General features: G+C 42.0%; 1 protein-coding gene and 1 long non-coding RNA gene across 3 annotated transcripts; one reads left to right on the top strand and one right to left on the bottom strand.

Annotated features, from left to right (window-relative positions):
* The first annotated feature begins 1789 nt into the window (after nt 1–1789).
* On the top strand, nt 1790–23607 carry LOC135240894 (integrin alpha-6-like). 2 transcript variants are annotated; one of them, XM_064310929.1, is made up of 27 exons: nt 1790–2105; nt 2983–3124; nt 5428–5555; nt 5637–5716; nt 5877–6132; nt 8238–8369; nt 8951–9164; nt 9617–9810; nt 9891–9985; nt 10871–10998; nt 11087–11176; nt 11358–11419; nt 12190–12359; nt 12470–12616; nt 12771–12886; nt 13005–13164; nt 13442–13525; nt 13757–13836; nt 16653–16730; nt 17253–17355; nt 17556–17732; nt 17886–17987; nt 18100–18210; nt 18403–18501; nt 18854–18979; nt 19285–19403; nt 22757–23607. In XM_064310929.1, the coding sequence occupies exons 2-26, from the start codon at nt 3120–3122 to the stop codon at nt 19381–19383; spliced, it is 3036 nt and encodes a 1011-aa protein (XP_064166999.1). In that variant the 5' UTR covers nt 1790–2105; nt 2983–3119; the 3' UTR covers nt 19384–19403; nt 22757–23607. The 2 variants fall into 2 exon arrangements, with proteins under 2 accessions (XP_064166999.1, XP_064166998.1); XM_064310928.1 differs by lacking the exon at nt 1790–2105 and having other exon boundaries at nt 2835–3124.
* LOC135240896 (uncharacterized) lies at nt 18801–20861 on the bottom strand. Its single transcript, XR_010325822.1, has 2 exons — nt 20783–20861; nt 18801–18999 (listed from the first exon to the last, which is right to left on the bottom strand). It is a non-coding gene; the product is annotated as an uncharacterized LOC135240896 (long non-coding RNA).

Here is a 23607-nt window from a genome sequence, read left to right as displayed (position 1 = left end):
TGATAATGGGGTGAGTATGATGTCGCTGATAATGGATTCAGTATGATGTTACTGATAATGGGGTGGGTGATGTCACTGATAAAGACCTTGCTAGAATTACCCTTCCAATGCCAGTGCCATGGAAACCAAAGCAAATGAGGTAGAAAGCAATAACTGAAGACCTAACACGAAGCCAAAGAAAACGATGCTTCTTCTCTGCTCCAAAACGTAACTCAAAACGAAAAATCTGAAACTGCACCGACTTCCCCCTCAGCAGTCATTCATAAATTCTTCACCCTGCGGGGACTGAGGGTGTCGACCCTGATTGCGTGATGCCGAGTTGAAGCACTGAAAGGGGCCCGGGTTCAGTTATGGCGGGAACTGGTTATGTAAGAGCCGACAATGAGTCAAAATTGAGCCATAAATTCTTGAAAGTTAAGCACTGTAATATTATCAAAATGCTTTTTCTTTTTCTTTTTTTTTTCTTTTTTTTAGGAGACCAAACATGGAAGTAATTCAGCTTAGTTATTGATTACCTCTGAGGAGACAATAATTTACTCCTGCATTGAAAAACAGAGATGATGGTTATAGGCAATAATTAAGTCCAGCCAGGACCAAAATATCCACCTTTGGGCAAAATATTTCAGCCACGTGACAAGGCCAATCATGCAATGCTGACCTCCACTTTAAACTGGAGCTGCCTAAAAAAAGTAAATTCTCAACTGGCTGGCCTCAGCAACCATTACATACATGGAAGTTAAGACGTTCAATTCATTTCAACTGAATGCTATAGATTTGGGAATTCAAACTATAAATCCAATCCACTGTGGTACAGAGTGGCTACGCTGGGCCCTGACGCTCCAAACAAGTCGGTATTCTGGTGTATCTTCAGTGAGGCAATAAAACCATACAGGAGAGCAGACACCATAACATGCTAGATTTATGTGCATAGATGTCTTTCAATTACCTCAGGAATTCCTGTGGATTTTTTGAGAAGGCAGAGCAAGAATGGGCAACAGCCTTATGATCAAGTCAACCAGAGCAAGCCATTTTGTAACAATGAGACATTGTATAAACTATTTACGAAACACCTACTGTATAGCGCAACAAACAGTCCCTGTTTTCCGTATGATACCTTCTAAAAACTAGCTATCTGACAATACAGAGGGATCTAAACATAAGCTACAAGTTGCCAAATTAATTTAAAAAAAGAAACAATTTATGGAGACAGGGAGACCAGCAAGGTGGGGGATTTATTCGTCCAAAAAATAACCCGTGAACTATATTATGGGTTGAGTACGTGGTGAGGAAGGGGTGGATTCTCTGGATGTTGAACAAGAGAAAACTGCAGGCCTGACAAACTGCCATGATGTTCTCAGAGAGGGACAGTTTGTTGTTTGGTATCAATAGGAGATTCCTAGGAGAATTGTTGGCAATGGTTTGCCATCCAACACGGGATGTAATGTTGGCATGATGAGATGCACACTGTGATCAGTGTTTGGAGAGGGAAGGAGGGGAAAGGTTTGGGTATCATCAGTGGGATCAGTATCATCAAAACTAACTTAGAGACTTAGTTTTGAGGGAAGAGGAGAGGACCAAGGACTGAATCCGGACTGACACCTGTAGAGATGTTTTCAGTTATGAAGATTGCTTCTTCCTCACTGGACAGACAGATATAGCTGCAGTTGAGAGATCAGCAGCTGGAAAAGGAGAAAAGCAGAGAGAGAGGGTAGAGGCATTGGGTGTGGGAAAGGGGGTTTGGATAAATTAACTCTACATTTGTAATCTAGAGAGTGTTTGATGAAATTAAGTACCAGCAGGGCGTAGTAAAGCATGACAGAACACCAGACTCATATCTTCCCTGAACAAGCACACGTGAAAGAGCCTGGATCTGGGGGATGGGCCCGCTGTTTTTGACCTGTTGCTGTCTGGGTCTTCAACAAATACTGTGTTAAGCAACTTATTAATGTGGCTTGTTTAGCATCTTAATGTGTGGTGCATTGTGTGGTAGCTTATGCAGTGTGACAATGACTTAGAACCTGGAAAAGTGGAGCATTTTGCTGCATTAAGTACTTTTTAACAGTGCACTCTTGTCCAGCCCTGACCTTCACTACTGCAAGCACAGTGTGAGTATTTTGCCAGTTGCACCAATTGTTTTGTTTGCAGGATCCTGGCATGATTCCTCTAAGGATATAACTTTTTCCGATAAGATATATCTGCTCTTTAGTGTTGTCACTGCTGGTTTTCACAGTTTTTTTTCTCTCACTGCTTTAAAATTTTCAGGATCCTTTCAAACTCATTTGACCAATCAAAAACATTCTTAAAGAGGGCTACATCTTCCCAAAATAGCTAATTTACTCTGTGTTTTCAAAATATCTGTTTACTATAAGCTTTTGGAACAGTACATGCAACAGCCTAAATGCCACAAATGCTTAAATGAAATCTCAGAAAAGGTTGTACCCTGTGAAACGGCAGTAATTATATATATACACATATACACATATATAATTTGGTTGAATGTAGCTGCAGGGGCAAAACGAACATACTGAAGTGTATGTGTATGTGTATAAGAGTATGCGTGCACATGTGTGTCCATGTATATACTGTGTGCGTTTTTGTGTGTGGGTGGGCATGCGTGCATGTGTGTGTGTGTGCGGGCGTGCGTGCGTGTGTGTGTGTGTGTGTGTGTGTGTGCGTGTGTGTGCATGTGCATGCGTGTGTGCATGCGTGTGTGTGTGTGCGTGCATGTGTGTGTGTGTGTGCATGCGTGTGTGCGTGTGTGTGTGTGTGTGTGTGCGTGGGCAGGTGAGGGGCTCAGGACATGCTAATGAATGGCAGTGTGGGTGCAGGAGGGCTGGGAAACTGCCTGCTCTTCACTCTAAATCCTCAGAGACCCAGCAGGAAAGGAAAAGCCCCAACACGGGACGGACGCGAAAAACGGCGCAACACCGAGAGAAATGGCGCCTTCTCGGAGTTCCAAGTGGCTCTCTCTTTTCTGTGCAGTTTGCTGTCTGCTCGTATGGACGCACACTGCCGCTTTCAACCTGGACACCCGCTATGTCCTCAGGAAAAACGGAGAATCAGGCAGCCTGTTTGGATTTTCACTCGCCCTGCATAGGCAACTCAGTCCTGCTGATAAGATGCTGTAAGTTTATGTTGTTGAATTATTATTTGTACCATAATTGTAACATTATTTTTTTTTGAAGGTGACCAATGCAAGTGACCATGTCCTGAAGATATTCTGTCTTTCAAGATTTTAGGTTTACTAATGAAACTTGAAGACCTGCATAATCATGGGATGCTTTGATATTTTAATATTTGGTTTTGCATTTATTACACATTTAAATGTGAGTACTGAAGCAGTTGCAGAAATCTGTGATTTTAGGTCATTCCTTTTCGGTTTGTGTTGTTTATTTCACCAGAAAGCAAAGGGAAGCATTGAGCAAACTGCAGTGGGTTTGACATCAGTGTGGATGACTGATTGGTTTGGAGTGGGAGCGTTGAGGTGTGTTCCACACAGAACACACTGTGACTTTTCACATGCTTCTAATAAGACACTATGCAGACCTTGACTGGTATAAATATGATGAGCAGCAAGTTCTACATCTGTTGATTAATAATCACCATATTATTTGGGTTTGTGTGCCTGTGCAGCCCTGTGGTCAAGTGGATTTTGAGTTTTTGATTTTCTGATTTAGAAATTGGGATGAATGTTGGATGGCCAAGTAGACATTGTGAAGTGTTTGTGTGTGCATGTGTACGTGTGCGTGTGTGTGTGTGTAGTTATACATGAACCATAAGTCATTGGTTTTTTAGATAATGAGTCAATGTGACAACATAGATTTAACATCATTGAATAAATTCAGGCACTGGTAATCTTGTCATTTTTATAACATTATAACAATGTTTGCATTGTTTTGAAGCTGCACTATGATCAGTCTATGATCAGTTGTGCTCATGCAAGTAAGTGAACGTAAAATAGACTTCTCCTGAAAAATGTATTAAGCAACATAGTTTACAAGTGGGATGGGTTTATTTTTACCCTTCAAATGTAAGCTTGTTTTCATGAGTTCAGCCAACTGTGTGTTTAAGAACTGGGGTATTGCAAGTAGATGTCAATGTTGTCCCTCAGTAGCCTGCTAAATTCTGCAGCTACCGTTCAGAGGCTCTGTTGTAGTCCTACATCTTCTTAGCTTCCTCCATTTTTTCTCCAAAATTTGGGAATGGTAGTTACACCTGTGCAGGCTACACTAAAGCCAATAGCTGTGTACTGCTGTAATGCAAAAACCTGTGCCAAACCTGCGCACTGCTGTAATGCAAAAACCTGAGCCAAACCTGCGCACTGCTCTAATGCAAAAACCTGTGCCAAACCTGTGCACTGTTCTAATCCACTCACAAACCAGGGACTATATTCACACTGCAGGTCACACAGTACTAGAGGGGATTTGACACCATTCAGAAGCGATGCATATTTCTCTGGAATTGTGGCTACTGGGGCTACTAGGGGCATCGTTGGAATGAACTAATGCAGGGTTAACCCAAGGATCAGGAAGACACCATGAGCAGCATACAATTTTAAGTTTCTCAAATTCACGAAAGTGGAAAGTTCAGGCATGTCCAGTTCAATTTTGATAATGTCCAGACTAGATACATCAGAGCACCTCTAGAACTGTTTCAAGAAGGTAGGTTAAGAAGAATAAATTACTTTTGGGAGTGGTGGAGGTTTGGTTCCATAATGGCCAATTGAATCAACCATTATTTTTTCCTTGCACAAAGGTATATTATTGCCATAGCAAATTGGTAATAACATCCATGACTGATGAGCAAGTATAATGTTACGAGAGGCTTCATCAGGCTTGCTTCTCTCAGGACGAAACCAAGCACCAGCACGTGTGCATTCATGGGGCCTCAGACAAACAGAGCTCCCAAAACAAACAGAAAAATATTGAGCAAAGAAAAAAATCAATGCGCATGTATGAAGTAGAACCACAGAGATAAAAACCTCAGGCTGACCATTCACTGAATGTGGTGTAAAATTTGTAGTTGCGTCGTTAGTTTGAAACCAGTAAGCCAGTCAGGTCTGGGTTTAGAGACACTAGCAGGGGGACCAGTGAGGGAACTGCTCCAGGTGTGAGAGCAACTGGGCCTGGACTAGGAGTCTGTGTACTGCAGCTGGTGAAGAAGGGCCAGATTCTTCAGATTTTGCATTGAAAAAATATGCATGTCTGGCTTATACTGCTGCTGTATAAATGCAAATTATCTGAAGCCAAACAAATACAAAAATGGTAAGATGGTGTGTGCCAGTGTCTTTTATAGAAAGTTAAATTATCCTGACTCAAACATGTGTGTTTAATTTGAAATGTGATATAATTTGAAGTGTGATATAAAGCATTAAAGTGATGTAAAGCATGTGACAGTCAAACAAATGGAGTAAAATATCTCTTTCAGATTGCTGATCGGTGCCCCGCATGCTAAAGCCTTGGCCCACCAGGGTGCTAACATTACAGGCGGCCTGTACAGCTGTGACATCACCACCCAGCTCAACGACTGCGACCGTGTACAGATCGACGACGAAGGTGAGCCTTCTGCCAACGCGTCTACGCGGCTCCTTTTGTTTACAAGCCGTTTAAGAGTTCTATTTTTGTGTGTTTACACAGTCGATCTCACAGTTGAGAATAAGGAGAACCAGTGGATGGGGGTATCAGTGCAGAGTCAAGGCCCTGGGGGGAAGATTGTGGTAAGCTTTGAGTAAAACAGCTCAACCTACATGTACTGTACCTTTAAAAGACCTTATTTATAGTGATCTTTGATTGGCCACTGTAAGCAGTCCTCATTATGTCCTCACAAGCAGGAGTTCCACCTGCAGTGACTCAGCACTTCTGATGTCGTTTCCGCAGACCTGCGCCCATCGCTACCAGCGGCGCTATTTCGTGAACACGCCCCAGGAGTCGCGAGGCGTCACGGGCCGCTGCTACGTGCTCAGCGAGGACCTGAGCGTCGGCTCGGAGGAGGACGGGGGCCTGTGGAAGTTCTGCGAGGGTCGGAGCGCAGGACACGAGAGGTTCGGGTTCTGCCAGCAGGGTCTCTCCGCCGCCTTCACGAAGGACTACCACTACGCGGTGTTCGGGGCTCCTGGTGCCTACAGCTGGAAAGGTATGGGGGATATTCCATATACACACTGAGGTAAAGGTCATTATGAGTAGTTTGTGGATTTAACACTGTGTCACTACATTGTTTGTTTAAAAAGAAACATTTTCTTGAACAGAAACAGTGAGGAAATGTATTACAATAAAAAAAGACAAATTATCCAAAAAAAGACAGACACGCATGTAGTGTCATCTTCTGGAGGTGACATTCAAGATTATTCCCTTCAGCCGCCTCAAGATCTGAACATTTTATGGGTGTTTCAGGTCACTCCTGCTACAGAATAATGTTCCCCAAATAGACCTGTGGTCTGTGCTCTCAGCCGATCAGACCTGATAACAGAATGTCATGTCAACAGGTCAACAGATAGAACCAGCATGTTAGAGCAGGCGCGCAGCTGATAAGGTACGGTTCAAACGCTAAATAACTGCGTTCCTGAAGAAGCATTTGGATCAGAACTGTTCAACCAGCCAGGTGTGAGACGGGCCAAACAGCTGTCTGGATGGAATGGATGTTTTTGTGGTCAGACAGCTGACAGGCACTGATGATGGCCTGATTGCCAAAATATTTGTTTTTGTATCTCCTGCTCTTAGTCTCCACTTTCAGGTTCAGGTGCATTCCGGAAGCGTAGGTAGGGGGTAAAAACATGGAAACATCTGGGAAAATGAGGAACAACAAATTCAGAGCTGCCACACGGGCTAGAGGCTGGGCTCATCCATTACTGAAGCCATTGGCATCCCAGCATGCACAGCACCACGTGTGGCTGGGCAGGTCTGGCTGTCTGTAGCTGTGGCTATCAGGGCTGGAAGAGGAGATGTTTGACCTGAAAGGAGGGGTAGTTGTTGCGGTGCACCTGGCAGGAGCATGAGAGACCAGGGCAGGTGAACATGCTCATGTTTCACCAGCACAATGCAGAATGGGAATGATCAGTATGAGCTCTCACAGAAAGACATCAACAACAGTGTAGAAAGACATGTCAATGGCCATCATTACATAATGGTTCTGAGTGGCCATCGTCATCCTGTTTTTTCCTGTAGGGTCCAGTTTTTCTTACTTTTCAACAGAAAGAGTCTAGGAGGATCCTGGCCAAATTACTTTTTAAATTCACCATAAGGATCAGCTTGTCTTCTTCAAGTCTTACCTATTTTATTTGTTTTTGTGACATTTTCCTTTTGGATCTGAACAGAATATTGCGTTTACGGGGCAAGATTTCAAGAAGGGTGGAAAAATTTTACACAATCTGACATGCATAACTATGTTACAAAAGAAACAGTGTTTGGTGTAAAGTTGTCATGTTGAAGTAAGGTTTTCAATAGATACTCCTTGAAGAAAGTGTGATACTAACCGTGTGCCATGGTTATCATCTAAATATTTTATGTTTTATTATAGTGGATTTGAACAAATAATCTTTGTACGGGTAAATTAGTCCTTGTGAACCATGGAAAGGTTTGGCTGCCATCCATCCATTTTACTGCCACACAAGGCAAACTTTAAATAGGCACTGGTCCCTTTAAGGAGGGGGTTACCCTCCCAAAATGGCTACCTGAGAGGAAGTGGGGTGCAGGAAGTAAAGTAAGAAAGGTAGGACAGAAAGGAGGGGGAGAGGCCTATGGTTTTTAAAAAAATGTGTTTGGCATGATGTAGAGTTTGTGAAGAACCTGGGGTGAAATTCTACATGCATCCTAAATGCCTGTCTGGGACCAGAGGTGTGGTGAGAAGTTAAGTTACCACTGTTGGAAGGAAGAGACCCCAAGCATACTATTACAAAGTTATCAGCCGGGAAGGTACCAGGGAATCTTCAAGCCGGAGGAGATCTTTCCTTATCTTTTCTTTTTCTCCTTTTTATTGCTGGATTAAAGAATTTTTGCATTTTGTTGTGGATTTTTCCTGTTTGTTTTTTCCTTTTTTCTTGGATTTTTTCTTGGCTCTCTGGATATATTTGTAACTAGGCCCGAGTATCAGGCTGTTTGTTACAAAAGTACACATTAATAGCAAGGTATTGTATTATGTTATTTCACAGCATCACGCTCGACAGCTTTTGGTGTTCAAGTTTAGACCTTTTTTCTTGCTCCACCCATGTTTTATATCCCCTTCCTTCACCTCTTCCAATCTAGGGACCGTCCGCATAGAGCAGAGGAACAGTACGCTGTTGGACCTGGGCTATTTTGATGATGGGCCCTATGAAGTGGGAGATGAGAATCGCCTGGACCCAGATCTAGTGCCAGTGCCTCCAAACAGTTATTTAGGTGAGCAGTGGATTCAGGTCCATTACCAGAATGCACAGGACACCACCTTTGGAGGTTCAGCACTCACTGGAAATCTCCTCTGATACAATTATGGCTGCCCATGGCAGAATATATTGGTGTATGTGTTTGATGGAATTTAGAAGAATTACGTAACCCTGTTTTTAAATAAATATAATAATTGGCTTCAGATGTTCGCCAAGTCATCCCTTTGGTCATATTGTTTGAAGAAAATGTGTTATGGTGAATAGTAATAGAATAGAAGCAATCGTTCTGGAAGGTAGTATATACTGACAGCACTTTTTGCTTTAAAATTGTTATACATTGCATTATACATGGACTAACTTCTTACCTGTTGCACATGACCTAGTTATCTGATTTAGTGGTAAACATTTTGTAAATACTTGCTTAATGTTGCTCATTCTGTACCCAGACATAATTTATAAACTGTACGTATCACAAATGCAAACACACAATAAGACTAACATGTTGCAACTGACATTTACAGCTGACTCATGAATCTAAAATGTAATTGCTCAACCAACCGCATGCAGAGGTTCAATGCATCTTATTCTCACCCGCAGGATTCTCTGTGGATTCTGGGAAAAGCATCAGCAGAAAGGGCCAGCTCACCATCGTCTCTGGAGCACCGAGAGCCAACCACAGCGGGGCAGTGGTCCTGCTGAAGAAGGAGTCCGAGGCCTCCTTCATGCTGTCTGAGGAGTTCATCCTGGAAGGACCAGGACTGGCATCCTCCTTTGGCTATGATGTGGCTGTGGTTGACCTCAATGGAGATGGGTGTGTGATGGGTGCTTTATTTCACGACAGAATACCACGTTATTGAATTTTATTTTTGTCATAGCTGCCATAAGAGCAATAAAGGCTATCGTTATTAACTATTGGCTGTTGTACCATTGTAACAAGGCTCATTACAGTTTTTTGTTTAATAAATCTAGGCCTTGTATTTTCTGTTTTACGATCTAGAGCTAACTGGCAAACCATATTTAGCTAACTGGCTAACAATGCTAACTGTAGAGCTAACTGGCAGATGATGTAGTGCTAACTGCCTACATTAACTATGTGCAGGTAACTGGCTAAATATGTTAACCATTTACAGCTATACAGCTAATTGGCTAACTATAAAGGGCTAACTGGCCTCAGTCTAAGGCATGACACCCTGTTTGAGACAGATCTGTCAATCAGAGATTGATTCAGCAACCGTGAAGCTTGAGGATGTTACTCACTTCCAGGTGGCAGGATATCGCAGTGGGAGCCCCTCAGTTCTTTCTGAAGGATGGAGAAGTGGGGGGTGCAGTGTTCGTCTACATCAACCAGGAGGGGAAATGGGACAGGGTGGTGCCCATCCCCCTCTACGGGCCCAGAGACTCCATGTTCGGACTGGCAGTGGAGAACATTGGGGACTTGACTCAGGACTCATATGAAGGTAGAAGGCTCTGCACTCTGCCCATAGCGCTGAAGCCCTGGTCTTTGAGAGGTGATGCACAGTCTGCTCCTCCTTCACAGACATGGCGGTGGGGGCGCCCTACGACGGGGCTGGTGCAGGACGAGTGTACGTTTATCATGGCTCCAGAGATGGACTCAACACCGCGCCAGCGCAGGTCTGTACCCCTCAGACTGAGCTTCTAGCCTCAGCCCTTTGGGTTAGAACAAATCCCTCAAATCCCTGTTGCTGTGGTACAAATTAGACCTCCCCTGGCTAACATCCAAGTGCACAGCCTGTATAATGCAACCCTCTGACCTACAGGATAATTCAAGGTCAGCTGGATTTTGAGAGTTTCCCCTTACTCTGGAATCGCAGCTCAGCTGCCAGTGCACAGTGATACACATAATGCAATGGCATGCTAATGCACAGTAACAGTAATGCAATGGCAGGAAGATTTTTAAATTACACTACTCCGCTTAAAGTTCCTTTCTCCAATGTTTTTACAAGCCTTGCGTAAACTGCAGTTTTTTGATTAAAGAAACTGCAGTTTAAACAAATAAGCTGTAATGGGAACTCATCTTTGAAAAATGAAAAAAGGCAGTGCTCTCACTGAGAGAAACCTAAAGCTCCAGCTAAGTGAATAAAGCTTAGCATATGTTTGATATTTGAAACGGCTTTCTCTGTTCTTCCTGTTGTATACAGTTATGAGGCTTTTAGTGTAACTGACATGCCTCTGGTTGTAAAACGTCTTGGTTTGTGGGATTGCTCTGCATATTTTTGGAAAGTCCAAGGATATTTATACTTTCTGCATCTTAGATTGTCAGTCTGAGCCAAGCTACTGGCTGTGTCCATCGAAACTAATAGCATTATAACCTAATAGCTAATAGCATTGTAAAAATAAATAAATAAATCAATAAATAAATAAAAAAAAATACAGTCCTTCATTATCAGGAAGATGATTTTGTGGCATCAGTCTTTTGCCAAGCCTGGCCAATATGACATATGTGATTAATCACTCTACTTTCAATATGGAAATAAACAGAAGTCTTTTTGATTTCAGATCCTTGAAGGACATGATCACAATGTCAAATTATTTGGGTATTCTTTGGCTGGGAATATGGATTTGGACAGGAATTCATATCCTGACCTAGCTGTTGGCTCTCTCTCAGATGCAGTATTTGTATACAGGTAACTGCTGGATCCTTTATGTCTGGATGTTCATTAATTTGATTACGTAACTGGACTGCAGATTAAATGGCATTTATTCATGTTACAGGTCAAGACCTATCATTCATATCGACATGGATATCAAAACTACACCAAAGGAGATTGACATGACTAAGAAAACATGTGGAAACAATGTATGGTAGGATTATTTGGGAATATTATGAAAATATTTTTTTGGAATGCAGAGTGAAAGACACTTTGGATTGTGAATTCCCCCCCCTTTCCCAAAGTGTCCACATCTCAGAGACTGTGTTGTATTCTTTTCAACTTCATGAGGAAATGGAAAAGAAATACAAAGAAATGTGCTTTTTTTCTTACAGTTTGACGGTCAACGCATGCTTTACCTATACGGCGAACCCTGTTTCCTACAGCCCCAAACTGAGTAGGTAAAATATGTCGGATGACTGCGTAGTGCTGACTGTGGCAGCCCCACGGGGCTGTGTGGAATTGGCGCTAATGATGCCTGGGGGAGGGAGGGTTCAGTTGGTCCAATGGCAACGCCTTACTGCACAGCAGCGACCCCAGCTGGCCAATCAGGTACCCGCGGCCCACCTGTTGAGCTACAGGTGAAATGTCTGTGTCTGTGTGAGCCCGGCTTGCTAACCGCAGTGCAATAAGCACGTGCCTGTCTGTGCTCTGCGGATTCAAGCGCAGAGGTTGCAGCAGTGATGGGAGTAAAAGGAGGCAAGCATTAAATAAAAGACTGAGAGAGAATTGATGTGGAGGCTGGGTGTCAACAATGTTGCTGTAGCACCAGGATCTCCTGCTCCCTGGTGGCTATCCTGGATGACAATACTGCATCCTGTTGCCTAGTAGCCATCCTGGATCATAATACTATATCCTGTTCCCTGGTAGCTATCCTGGATCATAATACTGTCTCCAGTTCTGTAGCCATCTGGATTAATACTAATATCCGTTCCTGGTAGCATCTGGATCATAATACGTCTCCAGTTCCTTGGTAGCTGATACTGGGTCATAATACTGTCCTGTTCCCTGGTAGCTATCCTGGATCATAATACTGTCTCCAGTTCCTTGGTAGCGATACTGGGTCATAATACTGTCCTGTTCCCTGGTAGCTATCCTGGATCATAATACTGTCTCCAGTTCCTTGGTAGCGATACTGGGTCGTAATACTGTCCTGTTCCCTGGTAGCTATCGCTTACAGCATTACGGTGGAGTCTGACCGGATGAAGCGAGGCCTGCCCTCTCGAGTCACGTTTCTGACGCTTACGAAATCGCCCGAGCACTCGCAGTCCAGCGGAACCCTGGAGCTGCGAGGTCAGAGGAAGAGGAGCTGCATCTCCGCTGAGCTCAAACTGCAGGTGCTGCATCTTCATCTTCTCCTTCCGCCGTTTGGAAATAATTTGCGACATGAGGCATTTTTGGCACACGGTAGAGTAAACCTGCTCCGGTTTTGCACCTTCTTACTCAGGATGACATCCAGGACAGGACACAACCCATTCCCATCCAGACATCTGTGTCCATCAAGAGCATCCGACGCAGGACGAGACAAAGCTCTCTTCCTGAACTACTTCCTGTTCTTAACTCCAGTCAGCCAACTAAAAATATCATCTCTCAGGTGCACTGGATTCTTTAGTACTTAAAGCATGTGGAAGCTAATCCATCAACTGCACTAACTGAATCTGTCCCTAGGGTAACATTTCTTATTCTTTGACTGTCCAGTTCTATGCTAGGATACATGTAACACTGAGGCTTGCTGAACTCTATTTCAGGTTGGATTTTTGAAGGAAGGCTGTGGGGCTGACAACATTTGCCAGAGTAACTTGCAGCTACAGTACAAGTTCTTCTACAGAGAACCCAGCACAGATGAGTTTTCACCATTACCTGTGTATGTATGAGCAAAGGAATCAATGGTAGTAATTCACGATTTCTCTACTGTATTTAAGGTTATGAATCGAAATGATTTATATGTTGGAGTAAAGTGAAATGATCTGGTTGCTTTTCAGAGAGAATGGTGTACCTGTGATGTCACTCGGTGAACAGAAGGACATCGCTCTGGAGGTTGCCGTGACAAACTGGAATGGGGAGGATGCCCATGATGCCACGCTGGTGGCGAGCTTCCCCCCTGCTCTGCGCTACTCCACCTTCTACTGCCCCAGGGCTACGGTGAGACCATCCTCTACAAGGGCTATGATGATTGGCTGTGTCTCTGTGATGTGTGTCCTAATAGGCTGTAGCAGTCGGCCCTCTACAAGAACTACGATGAATGGCTGTGTCACTATGGCGTGTGCCCTGATAGGCTGTAATAGTCAGTCCTCTGCTAGGACTAGGATGATTGGCTGTGTCACTATGGCGTGTGCCCTGATAGGCTGTAATAGTCAGTCCTCTGCTAGGACTAGGATGATTGGCTGTGTGTTGGTGTCTAACTCTTTTGTCCCTACAGGATAAACAGGTGCTCTGTGTAGCCAATCAGAATGGATCGCAGACAAACTGTGCACTGGGGAATCCATTCAAAAGAGACTCAGAAGTAAGTATTGGATTTGTTCTTATAAATTAATATATTAGAATGAAAACATTTATATTGTGCCTAAGGTGTCTGTCAAGGGAGTTTTTGTAATGAAAATGACAACATTTAGGACTTGCTTACACTCAAATCCCATGTTCAGTCTGATGTAATTACAAGTTCTTATATTCATACCACAGTCATGAAAGGCACCTTATTTCTGTTTCATTAGGAATCTTTTTTTTGTTATTTCAGGTAATGTTCTACATTCAACTGACCCCTGGTGATATTTCTCTCAATACCACAGAAGTTGAAATTGACCTGCGCTTTGCAATGTGAGCAGTTTCGTGATCTTGTTCCGTTCCGGATTTTCCTGTGAGCAGACTGTGGTGAAAGCATTCTCAAAAACATTTGTAGTCTGCTGCCAGTCCCGTCAGAAGCCATTCAAAAGCCATCTATGCTTGCACTCTGGTTATAGCTGATCTGGGCTAAATTAAAGAATCTTTAACAGTCAGGTTAAACCAATAGCACTGTATAGTCGCAGAAATGCTGCAAACATCAGTCCAGCCATAAGTAAGGTCATTATATCATCAGACTAGTCCTGGGTAAGATCCTTATTGCATTAGACCACACCAGTGTAGTCTTATCTGCTTGTCTGCTTCCCAAGGTTGTCAAGTATTCAGTTACAATCTAAATGAATGCTAGCAAACTATGCTTCTGAATAATGGTAAATGGACTGCATTTATATAGCGCTTTTATCCAAAGCGCTTTACAATTGATGCCTCTCATTCACCCACTCACACACACACTCACGCACCAATGGTGAAAGGCTGCCATGCAAGGTACCAGTCAGCTCGTTGGGAGAAATTAGGGGTTAGGTGTCTTGCTCAGGGACACTTCGACATGCCCAGGGCGGGGGATCGAACCGGCAACCCTCCAACTGCCAGACAACCGCTCTTACCTCCTGAGCTATATCGACAATGGAATAATCCATTGGCAAGTAATTCCAGCCTTCTTTTAACTTTTCTGTGTTCACATGAGAGAATTCTTGATCGTTAACTAAGGAAACTAATTTTAATTAACAGACTGGGTATTGACTGGTATAAAGGTAAGCTTCTATGAGTGCTAGTATGGCTTCAAAAATGTGTCCACAAGTGTGCTCCAGACTACAGCAGATTTTGCTTTGTTTCTGCCTTCAATAGTATGTTTTCTTGAATTTTTTATTCAGAGTAAATGGTATGAGATATATCTCCTTCTCGTGAATCAACTACTCTTGTCTGACTCTGATTTCCTTTTTGGTTTTGTTTACCTGAGTTAGTTTTTTCTGACAGGCTCAGAAAGCTATAAAAACAGAGTAAGGTGTCAAAATGTGGACAGTTCAGTATAAGTGTTACATAATGATTGAATGCCTGGAAGGAGATGTCCAGGAGGCATTCATCTGCAACTGAACAACTCAGGAGAAAGATCCTTGCTCTCGAGGACCAGCTTGGTGGATTCTACTGCAGTTCTAGAGTTCCAGGAACAGATTTACTGCCTTCGAGGAGGTCGTGTACATTTCAAAATGGGTGGGGGGAGAGCAGCGGTGGGGGGAGACCAGAGCAGACGGGAGGGAGAGATGGGCGATGGTAGGACGTATTTGCGGAAACGCCATGCATACCATAAAGGGGTGTAAAACCTGTGCCAGCCCTGCAGGAAGATTGGGGTGTCCCCTACAGGACCCTGGCCCATTGCTCTGAGATTGCAGGAGGGTGGGGGGGGGGGAGGGAGGAATTATCAGCCCCAGGGCCCCCAGGTGGCCATGTCCTCAAAAAAAGGGGAGTTAGTGGCAGTAGGAGGTTCACCTGTTAGGGGGTCAGAGAGTACAGTGTGTTTCCATGATAGGGAACCGGATATGGCGTTTTTCCCGCCCAGTACCCTGGTCGGAGGCCTCCTGTGGCAGATAAGCTCCTGGCCACAGTGGGGGTGGATCTAGTGGTCCAGGGTTCACCTTTGAGTCAATGACAAGGTCGGGTCTGAGCTTCTGAGGGAGAGATTTATAGAATTAGGTGTGCGAATGGGCACGCGCCAAGCAGAAGAGGTACAGCTGTGTTGAATAGCAGAGGATTATTCAAACTATGGCTTAGGGGGAGGGATTTTATGTAGATAAGGCCAGGGAGGGACAGACTACTGGATGCTATGAAGGCTATGTATAGGTAACATTAGTGAGGGTGTCACAAATACTTTTTTTCAAATAAAATTTGAGTAAAGTAAAATTTAAGTGAAAGTTGATGAAAGGTTGTGTGATGCAGCTGGGAGTGGGAGAGGGGGAGGGAATCCCAGGTGGTACTTCAAGGTTCTCTGTTTAAAAGCACAAAAATCACTATTTTTTGTCTTGAGGCTGTGGTGATTAATGGGGGTTATAGTTTACAGCATGGGGACTGCAGAGACCTGCCTCTTACTGCAGGGGACAGACGTGAGTGCAGCATACAGGGGTGTAAATATCAGGAAGGACAGGACCAATAAAGGAGGAGGGGGCCCTGTATGGGAAATTAAGTTCTCGTGCTCAGGTGATCTCAGGAATTATTCACATTTTACCGTCAATAGTCAAATGCAAAGAATTCCTGAAATTACCTGAGCATAAAGACTTTATTTCCCATACAGGAATACAATGGTAGCTTAGTGTTTATGCTCCCTTTGTATTAAATACTAAGCTTTGTATTAAAAGGAGCATAAACACTAAGTTCTCTATTAAAGTGCGCATGCACACTTTGTCGAAATATAAAATATATAAAATACACTAGACTAGTGAGGGGGCAATACGTTTGTTCATTTCACTTACAACTGAACTTCTAAAATTATACAGAGAAATTTAGTAGATGAGACAAATCTAAATTTATTCCGTTCATTTTGGGTTGTGTCCCAGAATTTGAGAGTCTTGATCCTGAAACCCAATCCCTTGGAGAGATGAGGCTGTCAAGTCAAATGAATGGAATGCTAAAGTTTAATTTTGGAGTGAACTATCATTTTAACATCTTCACACAAATGTGAGAAAGCATATGTGTCTTTTATTTTTTTATTTTATTTATTTTTTATATGTGCTAATGAATTGTTGGATATGTACAATCCCAAATACAATGGTACAGTTAGAGTTACATGCTTTTATTTCTTCCAGGCCCAGTGAACAGAAACATGTGACCCCAATGAAAGCCAGAGCTAAAGTAGTGATGGAGCTGCTGCTCTCTGTGTCAGGGTGAGTGAGCTTGTGTGTTGGGTCCAGTCCCACCCTCGCTGTTTCAGGGTGAGTAAGCTTGTGTGTTGGGTCCAGTCCCACCCTCGCTGTGTCAGGGTGAATGAGCTTGTGTGTTGGGTCGAGTCCCATCTTCTCTCTGTCAGGGTGAGTTTGTGTTTTGAGTCCAGTCCTATGCTCTCTGTGTCGGTGTGAGTTTGTGTTTTGGGTCCAGTCCCATGGTCTCTGTATCAGGATGAATTTATGTGTTGGGTCCAGTCCCACACTCTCTGTGTCAGTGTGAGTTTGTGTTTTGGGTCCAGTCCCACACTCTCTGTGTCAGTGTGAGTTTGTGTTTTGGGTCCAGTCCCACACTCTCCGTGTCAGTGTGAGTTTGTGTTTTGGGTCCAGTCCCTCACTGCTCATTTCCAATCAGCCTTCCTAGATCTCTTATCAATCCTTATATTCTCCTTCGGTGAAAATACTTGCTTTCTTGCATTGTTCAGACGTCTGTAGCATGATTGCATGATGATTTATGTTTCTCAGAGCGGCGAGACCTTCCCAGGTCTACTTCAGAAGCCCGGCTGAAGGACAGAGGGCCATAAAGTCAGAAGAGGAGATCGGCAGTCTCATTGACTATCAATTCAGGGTCTTTTTCATTTTTCTTCCATTCAAAGTTTTGATTCAATTGTACACCGTCTTCAGAGTTCCATGCTACCCCATCAGACCCAGATAGAAAATGGTTTTAGGCTAATTTATTGTACATATTACAGCACAACCTGTGCCCTGATGGGACACTAACCCTTTCTGTTGTGCACTGATTCTGGCCTCTTTATGGTCATTATACAGATAATGAATTTGGGAAGGCCACTGAAATCCCCTGGCACAGCTTCTCTGCACATCCAGTGGCCCAAAGAGAATGCTGCGGGGAAATACATTATATATTTGGTGAAGATCGACACTCATGGTTTGGATGATGTCCAGTGCACCCCTGAAGAAGAAATAATCCCAATAAAGTCTATTAAGGTAACGTTCCCTTTTAAATTTCGCAAGAACAATTTTGCAAATATTGGTTCCTACAACGATTGATTTAAAAAAATGTAATTTCTTGATATTGTCCATTGTTTGACAGTCAGGTTAGTTTGCATGACATGTTTAAACCAAATCAAAAAATTTCAGGAGTCTTCAAAATCCAGGAGCAAGCGTGAATTTGAAGACAGCAAAACAGCAAGTGGAGAAAGATTCTCTCTTTTTACAAACAAAAGAAAACACAAAATGCTGGTAACTCTTAATTAATTACTTATCCTTAAGAACAGTAAAAAAAAAAAATAGAAAATCTTATAACCGGTATTGTGGGAAGATGCAAAAAGGCTCGTCTGTGTTTCCTTGACAGACATGTAGCAATGAAGCGAGGTGTGTGGAGGTCAGGTGCCCCCTGCAGGGCTTGGACAGCACTGCAGCCGTCTCTCTGAGATTCCGTCTCTGGAATAATACCTTTTCAGCGGTACTGTGGAATCAGCCACATACAGCCCGTGGAATCTGTTCTTTTCCTAACATCAAGAATGTCTCTGTTATATTCAGCACTAAAGCATTTAAAAACACTTTGCATGTAATAAATCATTTAACACAATTGCTTAATGTAAACATTATTGATAAACTGTTCTCCTCTCACATCATTTGTCTTCTTTGTGTGCAGGATTATGCAGACTGGGATTATCTGAAAATCGTTGTTAAGGCTTTCTTAAGGCTCGATGCCTCGGCCCAGAACAAGGTTCTCAGAAGTTCTGAGACGGAGGTAAGGTGTATCACACTTGTTGAACACACTGAACTGGCCACAGTGGGAATTTTTTTGTATACTAATTAGGCAATACAACCATTTAAGATTAATAGTATACCATTACATTACATTACATTATAGGCATTTAGCAGACGCTCTTATCCAGAGCGACGTACAACAAGTGCATAGGTTTCATGATGTAGAGGCGCAAAAGAAACACTAGAGTGAAGCAATCAATTTACCAAATTAGTTTGATCTGAACAAGATTTTTTTTTTATTGGTTACCATGTTCTTATCAAAGTAAGCTCTTTTACTCACTGGTGGATGTGAAGCTTCTAATGGGTCATTGGATAGTATTGTTGCTCTGCAGGTTAGAGTCACAGTGTTTCCAGAGAAGCTGTTGCCGTATTATGGCAGAGCGTTGTGGTGGATCATTCTGCTGGGCATACTGGCCGGGTTGCTGATGCTGGCTCTTCTGCTGGTTCTGCTCTGGAAGGTAAGCAGGGATGGATTCCTCTCAGGATTCTGAGGGTTTTAATGGTCAGAATGACTTTCAGAATCAGTGAAATTCTACAGCTGATCTAACACATCACTTCCTGTCAAGTGAGATTCTACAGCCCTTCATCCTAATCTAATACATAACTTCCTTTCAGTGAGATTCTGTAGCCCCTCATACTGATCTAAAACATCGCTTCCTGTCAGTGAGATTCTGTAGCCCCTTACATTGAGCTAACACATCACTTCCTGTCAGATAGATTCTACAGCCCCCTCATACTGATCTAATGTGTCACTTCCTGTCAGTGTGGTTTCTTCAGCATAGCCAAAGAAGACCAGCAGACAGAGGCCTGTGAGAAAGCTGAGAACCACGGTCCAGCACCTGCCAGAGAAGCTCAAACCTGATCCGCTCCGCTCCCTGCCAGGTAATGTGGTTTTTTTGTTTTGTGCATTCTTGTAATACATAGGTATTGAAGGGGCAGCACTTAAACACTATTGTCCATGGGCAGTGTTCAGAAGATTCTATATCAAAGCATTGTGTTTGGTTGTCTGCCATCATTAACTATTAGATACAATGCCATGAAAAAGTATTTGCCCCCTTCCTGCTTTCCTCTATTATTACATATTTGGCAGTGCTATAATGATCTTTCATGTTTTAAAAAAAATCATACGGTAGCTACTCCCTAGTGCTGTTGCAGTTATTTTGCATTTTCCTCCTTCGGTTGTGACACCGCCTTTTTTTTATTTATTTATATTATGTGCTCAAAACACATATAACACTTATCTGTTGATAATTTGTGCTTATGCAAAAAATATTGCCCAACTGAAATGTATAATGGTACACTGGTCATCATTCATGTGCAATAAAACTTAATTCGGGTGAATCTATTTCTATTTTACTCTTTTGTTTACACTGTAATGTAATGTAGTGTCCCTTTAAGAGATGTTCGTTCCGAAAACTTGAGGTGATGTAGGGGATGGCCCTGATTTTGAGGGAGGTGTCTGCAGTGTCCCGTGATCGATCAGCTGTTCCGTTTCGAAATATGGCGGTAAACCGGTGTTGAAGAGTACTCTGCGTTGTTGTTAAAATCGCGATTATGTAATTGCCTTAAAGAAAGCATTGCAATCTTCGTTTGGAATCGGACATTGGAATCACTTGTGTGGATTATTTACGGATTTACAACGGAATGCATGGTTTGAAAGAGACGTACATTTCTCTTTTTTTTTGTATATAAAGTGTAATTAAGAGATCATTTCCTTGTTTTGTGAATTACCTTTTTTCTCTTTTTATGGATTATTTTTAGAGGACTTTTAATAATTTATTTCTCTTCGCCGCGTCTGATTTTAATTTATTTATTGAGGCCTATAATTAACAGCGCGTCATTACGTCGTCTGGGAGCGCTAATTCATTGACAGATTTGCACAATGAACGCATCTCCACGAATTTACCAACACATTACGCGGCATTGATACTGCATATAGAATATATTATATTGCTGTTGTGCGCAGTTTATGCTGATTCTTTGCTTTCTTTCGAACGTATTGCCTCGAATCGGCTTGTAATTAATTTCAGCCTTTAGTATTGACTTTTCTGAGTGCGAGGTAAAGCGTGTATAATTGCCTAGGTCTCTTATGAGCCTAATCATTTGCTTTTTCTGGGTTGTCTGCAGTCTTCATTTTCTGAAACAAGGATTCAAGTTCACCTTAATACTGGATATTATTATTGAAAAATATTCAGTTATTTCCTCCTTCTTCAACACATTCCCTCATTCAATGTTATTCATTCATTTATCCATTCCTACACTCATCCATTCTTTTATGCATCTTCTTAGCATCCGCAATTGCAGCAGCTCACTAGCAACAAACACTTCATTGGAATCTGATCCCAAACCACTGGCTCTGTAGCCATGCCCTCCTCACACAGAAAAGAGTGCCATGCCCAGAAACATTCCGAGCACATTTCAGAACAACAAATACAGGTAAAAAGTGCAGGAATTTGGTGAATGTATGAGATTGCCAGTGCATCATAGATATGCCTTAGCATGGTTATTTTACAATATTTTCAAGTTTAAAAATCCTGCATAGTATGCCTTTTAATGTTATCAAGCACCCATATTGCACATGAAAAAGTAATTGCCCCCTTAGCTATTTAATAAACCAATTAACCAAATTTAATTAATTAATTAATCAGCTGATTGAACACAGCCAGGCTTGATTGCAGCCAGTCCTGTTCAATCTAAAACTCATTCATATTGAACCTTACAATCAGAGTGAATTTGTCATCACAACATTTATGCAAGCACTTTATGTCATGATCAAAGGAAATTCCAGAAGAGATGAGAAAAAAGTTGTTGAAATATATCAGTCTGGAAAGGGTTACAAAGCCATTTCATTTGGACACCACCAAACCACGGTGAAAGTCATTATCTCCAAATGGAGAACTCTTGGAACGGTGATGAATCATCTCAGGAGAGGCCGGCCTGCCAGAATTTCTCCACGGGTGCCGTAACAAGTCATCCAGGATGTCACAAAAGATCCCAGAAAAACATCAAAAGAACTGCAGTCAGTGTTTATGACTCCACAATAATAACGAGACAGGGCAAAAATGGGATTCATGGGAGAGTAGCAAGATGGAAACCACTGCTAACCAAGAGAAACATCAGTCCCCTTCTCATATTTGTAAAAATGCATCTGGACCCTTCCCAAGCCTTGTTAATGGATAATGTTCTATGGACAGATCAGTCAAAACTGGAACTTTTTTGACAGCACAGGTCCCATTATGTCTGGCATAAAGCAAATACAGCATTTCAGAGTAAGAACATTCAACAGTGAAACATAGCGGTGTCAGTGTGGTGGTGTGGGGATGATTTGCTGCCTTTGGTCCTGGATGACTTGCCATTATTGAAGGAACCATTAATTTTGCCCTGTACCAGAAAATTCTTATGGAGAATGTCTGGTCATATGTCTGTGAGCTGAAGCTTAAACATAATTTGGTAATGCAGGATTTCAAAACACAACAGGCAGTCCACCTCTGAATGGCTGCTTTTTTGTTTTGGAGTGGAATGGTCAAAGTCTTTGCTTGAACCCAATAGTGATGTAGTGGCAGGACCTGAAACGAGCACTTAATGCTCGAAAACAAAACCTACCAGTTGGTCTGAATTCGTTGGCTAAAAATCCTCCACAGCGATGTGAAAGACTGATATCAAATTATAGGATCCATTTGGTTGCAATTATTGCTGCTGGTGGTGCTGCAACCAGTTGTTTATTTTATGGGGGGGAATTACTTTTCACATGGGTTATATGGATCTTTAATGTTTTTCAATAAATAAATGAAATAATTTAATAATGTGTTTTGTGTTTTTCACAGGTTCCCTTTGTCTAAATATTGTATTTTGTCTAAAGATCTGGAACCATTCAGTGAGACACAGGCAATTTTAGAGGAAATCAGGAAGGGGCAAATACTTTTTTGTGGCACTGTATATTTTCTTGTTCATGTATAACATGACCATTATATTCATTCATAGTCTAGTATAGACACATTTAATATTTTCAGCTTCCAGGTTTTTACACTTTCCTGTACTGAAAACATCTGATACAGTTTTATTCTAGAAGTTGTGTGTGTGAAATGCTTCATGTGCAGGGATCCCATTCTCACACAGTTAAATTGTTGATTATAAATCCATAAACTTTCTTTTATTCATCTTCTGACCTTTCTCCCCTGCTTAACTTCTAAAATCTTTAGTATTTAATGTCATGGTTTTTTTTTTTTTTTTTGCAGCATTCCAGATGCCATAACAGTTAAGAGTTAATGCCGTTCAAGGATGCAAAGGTCAAACATGGGAACACTGAGGAGGAAACCAATGAACAATCACCTCTGAAACTGTCATTCACTCTGGCATTGTCACATGTTACTTTATATGCAGTTGGAATTAAAACAAATTTGCATTTATAGCCATTTAAAAAAAAAAAAAAAAACAATTTAATTTGTCATAGGCTTTGTGTTATGGATATGCATTGGCCAAACAGTATTTTTTATTTGTTTTTTATTTTTTAAATGTCTTTGTATATGAAGGATTGGAAGAACCAGAGGTAAAGCAAACACAACTGTAGGACTGTAGTTTACTGGGGTTTTTTGTATTCAGAAAGAGTTTAGTTCAGTACCCATGTTTGTCTGAGTAAAGGTGCAGTAACTCTAGCCTTGCTGAGAACCAATGAGCAGCAGGAACAGATTGTCTCTCAGGTCCTGGTGGTGAATGGTGTCCTCCTGCAGTCACATAATGTTTGCATGCCTATGACTACTTGCATGACTACTATAATGTGTGCTGACTGGTTTGTGGACTGATGGTTGTGATGTCACAGTTTAATATCAGTTAAATCATGCCCTGGACAGCTCTTGCTGATCTATAGTGATTTTATGAAGCAAATAACCAGGTGTAATTTATCATTGTGTTTTTTTTATTTTATTTTTATTTTTTTTAATACATATGTATAAATATACACTGCAGTTAAATAAGACTGCAGATTTTTTTTATGGAAAGAAAAGGACTGCTGTGTGAGAAGTCTTATGTCTTACAGGGCCATTGTTTAAGGTCTTTTAAAAATGAAAATAAACTGTTACCACACACTGTT

This window comes from Anguilla rostrata, chromosome 15, assembly GCF_018555375.3.
Source record: "Anguilla rostrata isolate EN2019 chromosome 15, ASM1855537v3, whole genome shotgun sequence".
NCBI lineage: Eukaryota > Metazoa > Chordata > Actinopteri > Anguilliformes > Anguillidae > Anguilla > Anguilla rostrata.
This window is presented reverse-complemented; position numbering and strand designations above follow the sequence as displayed.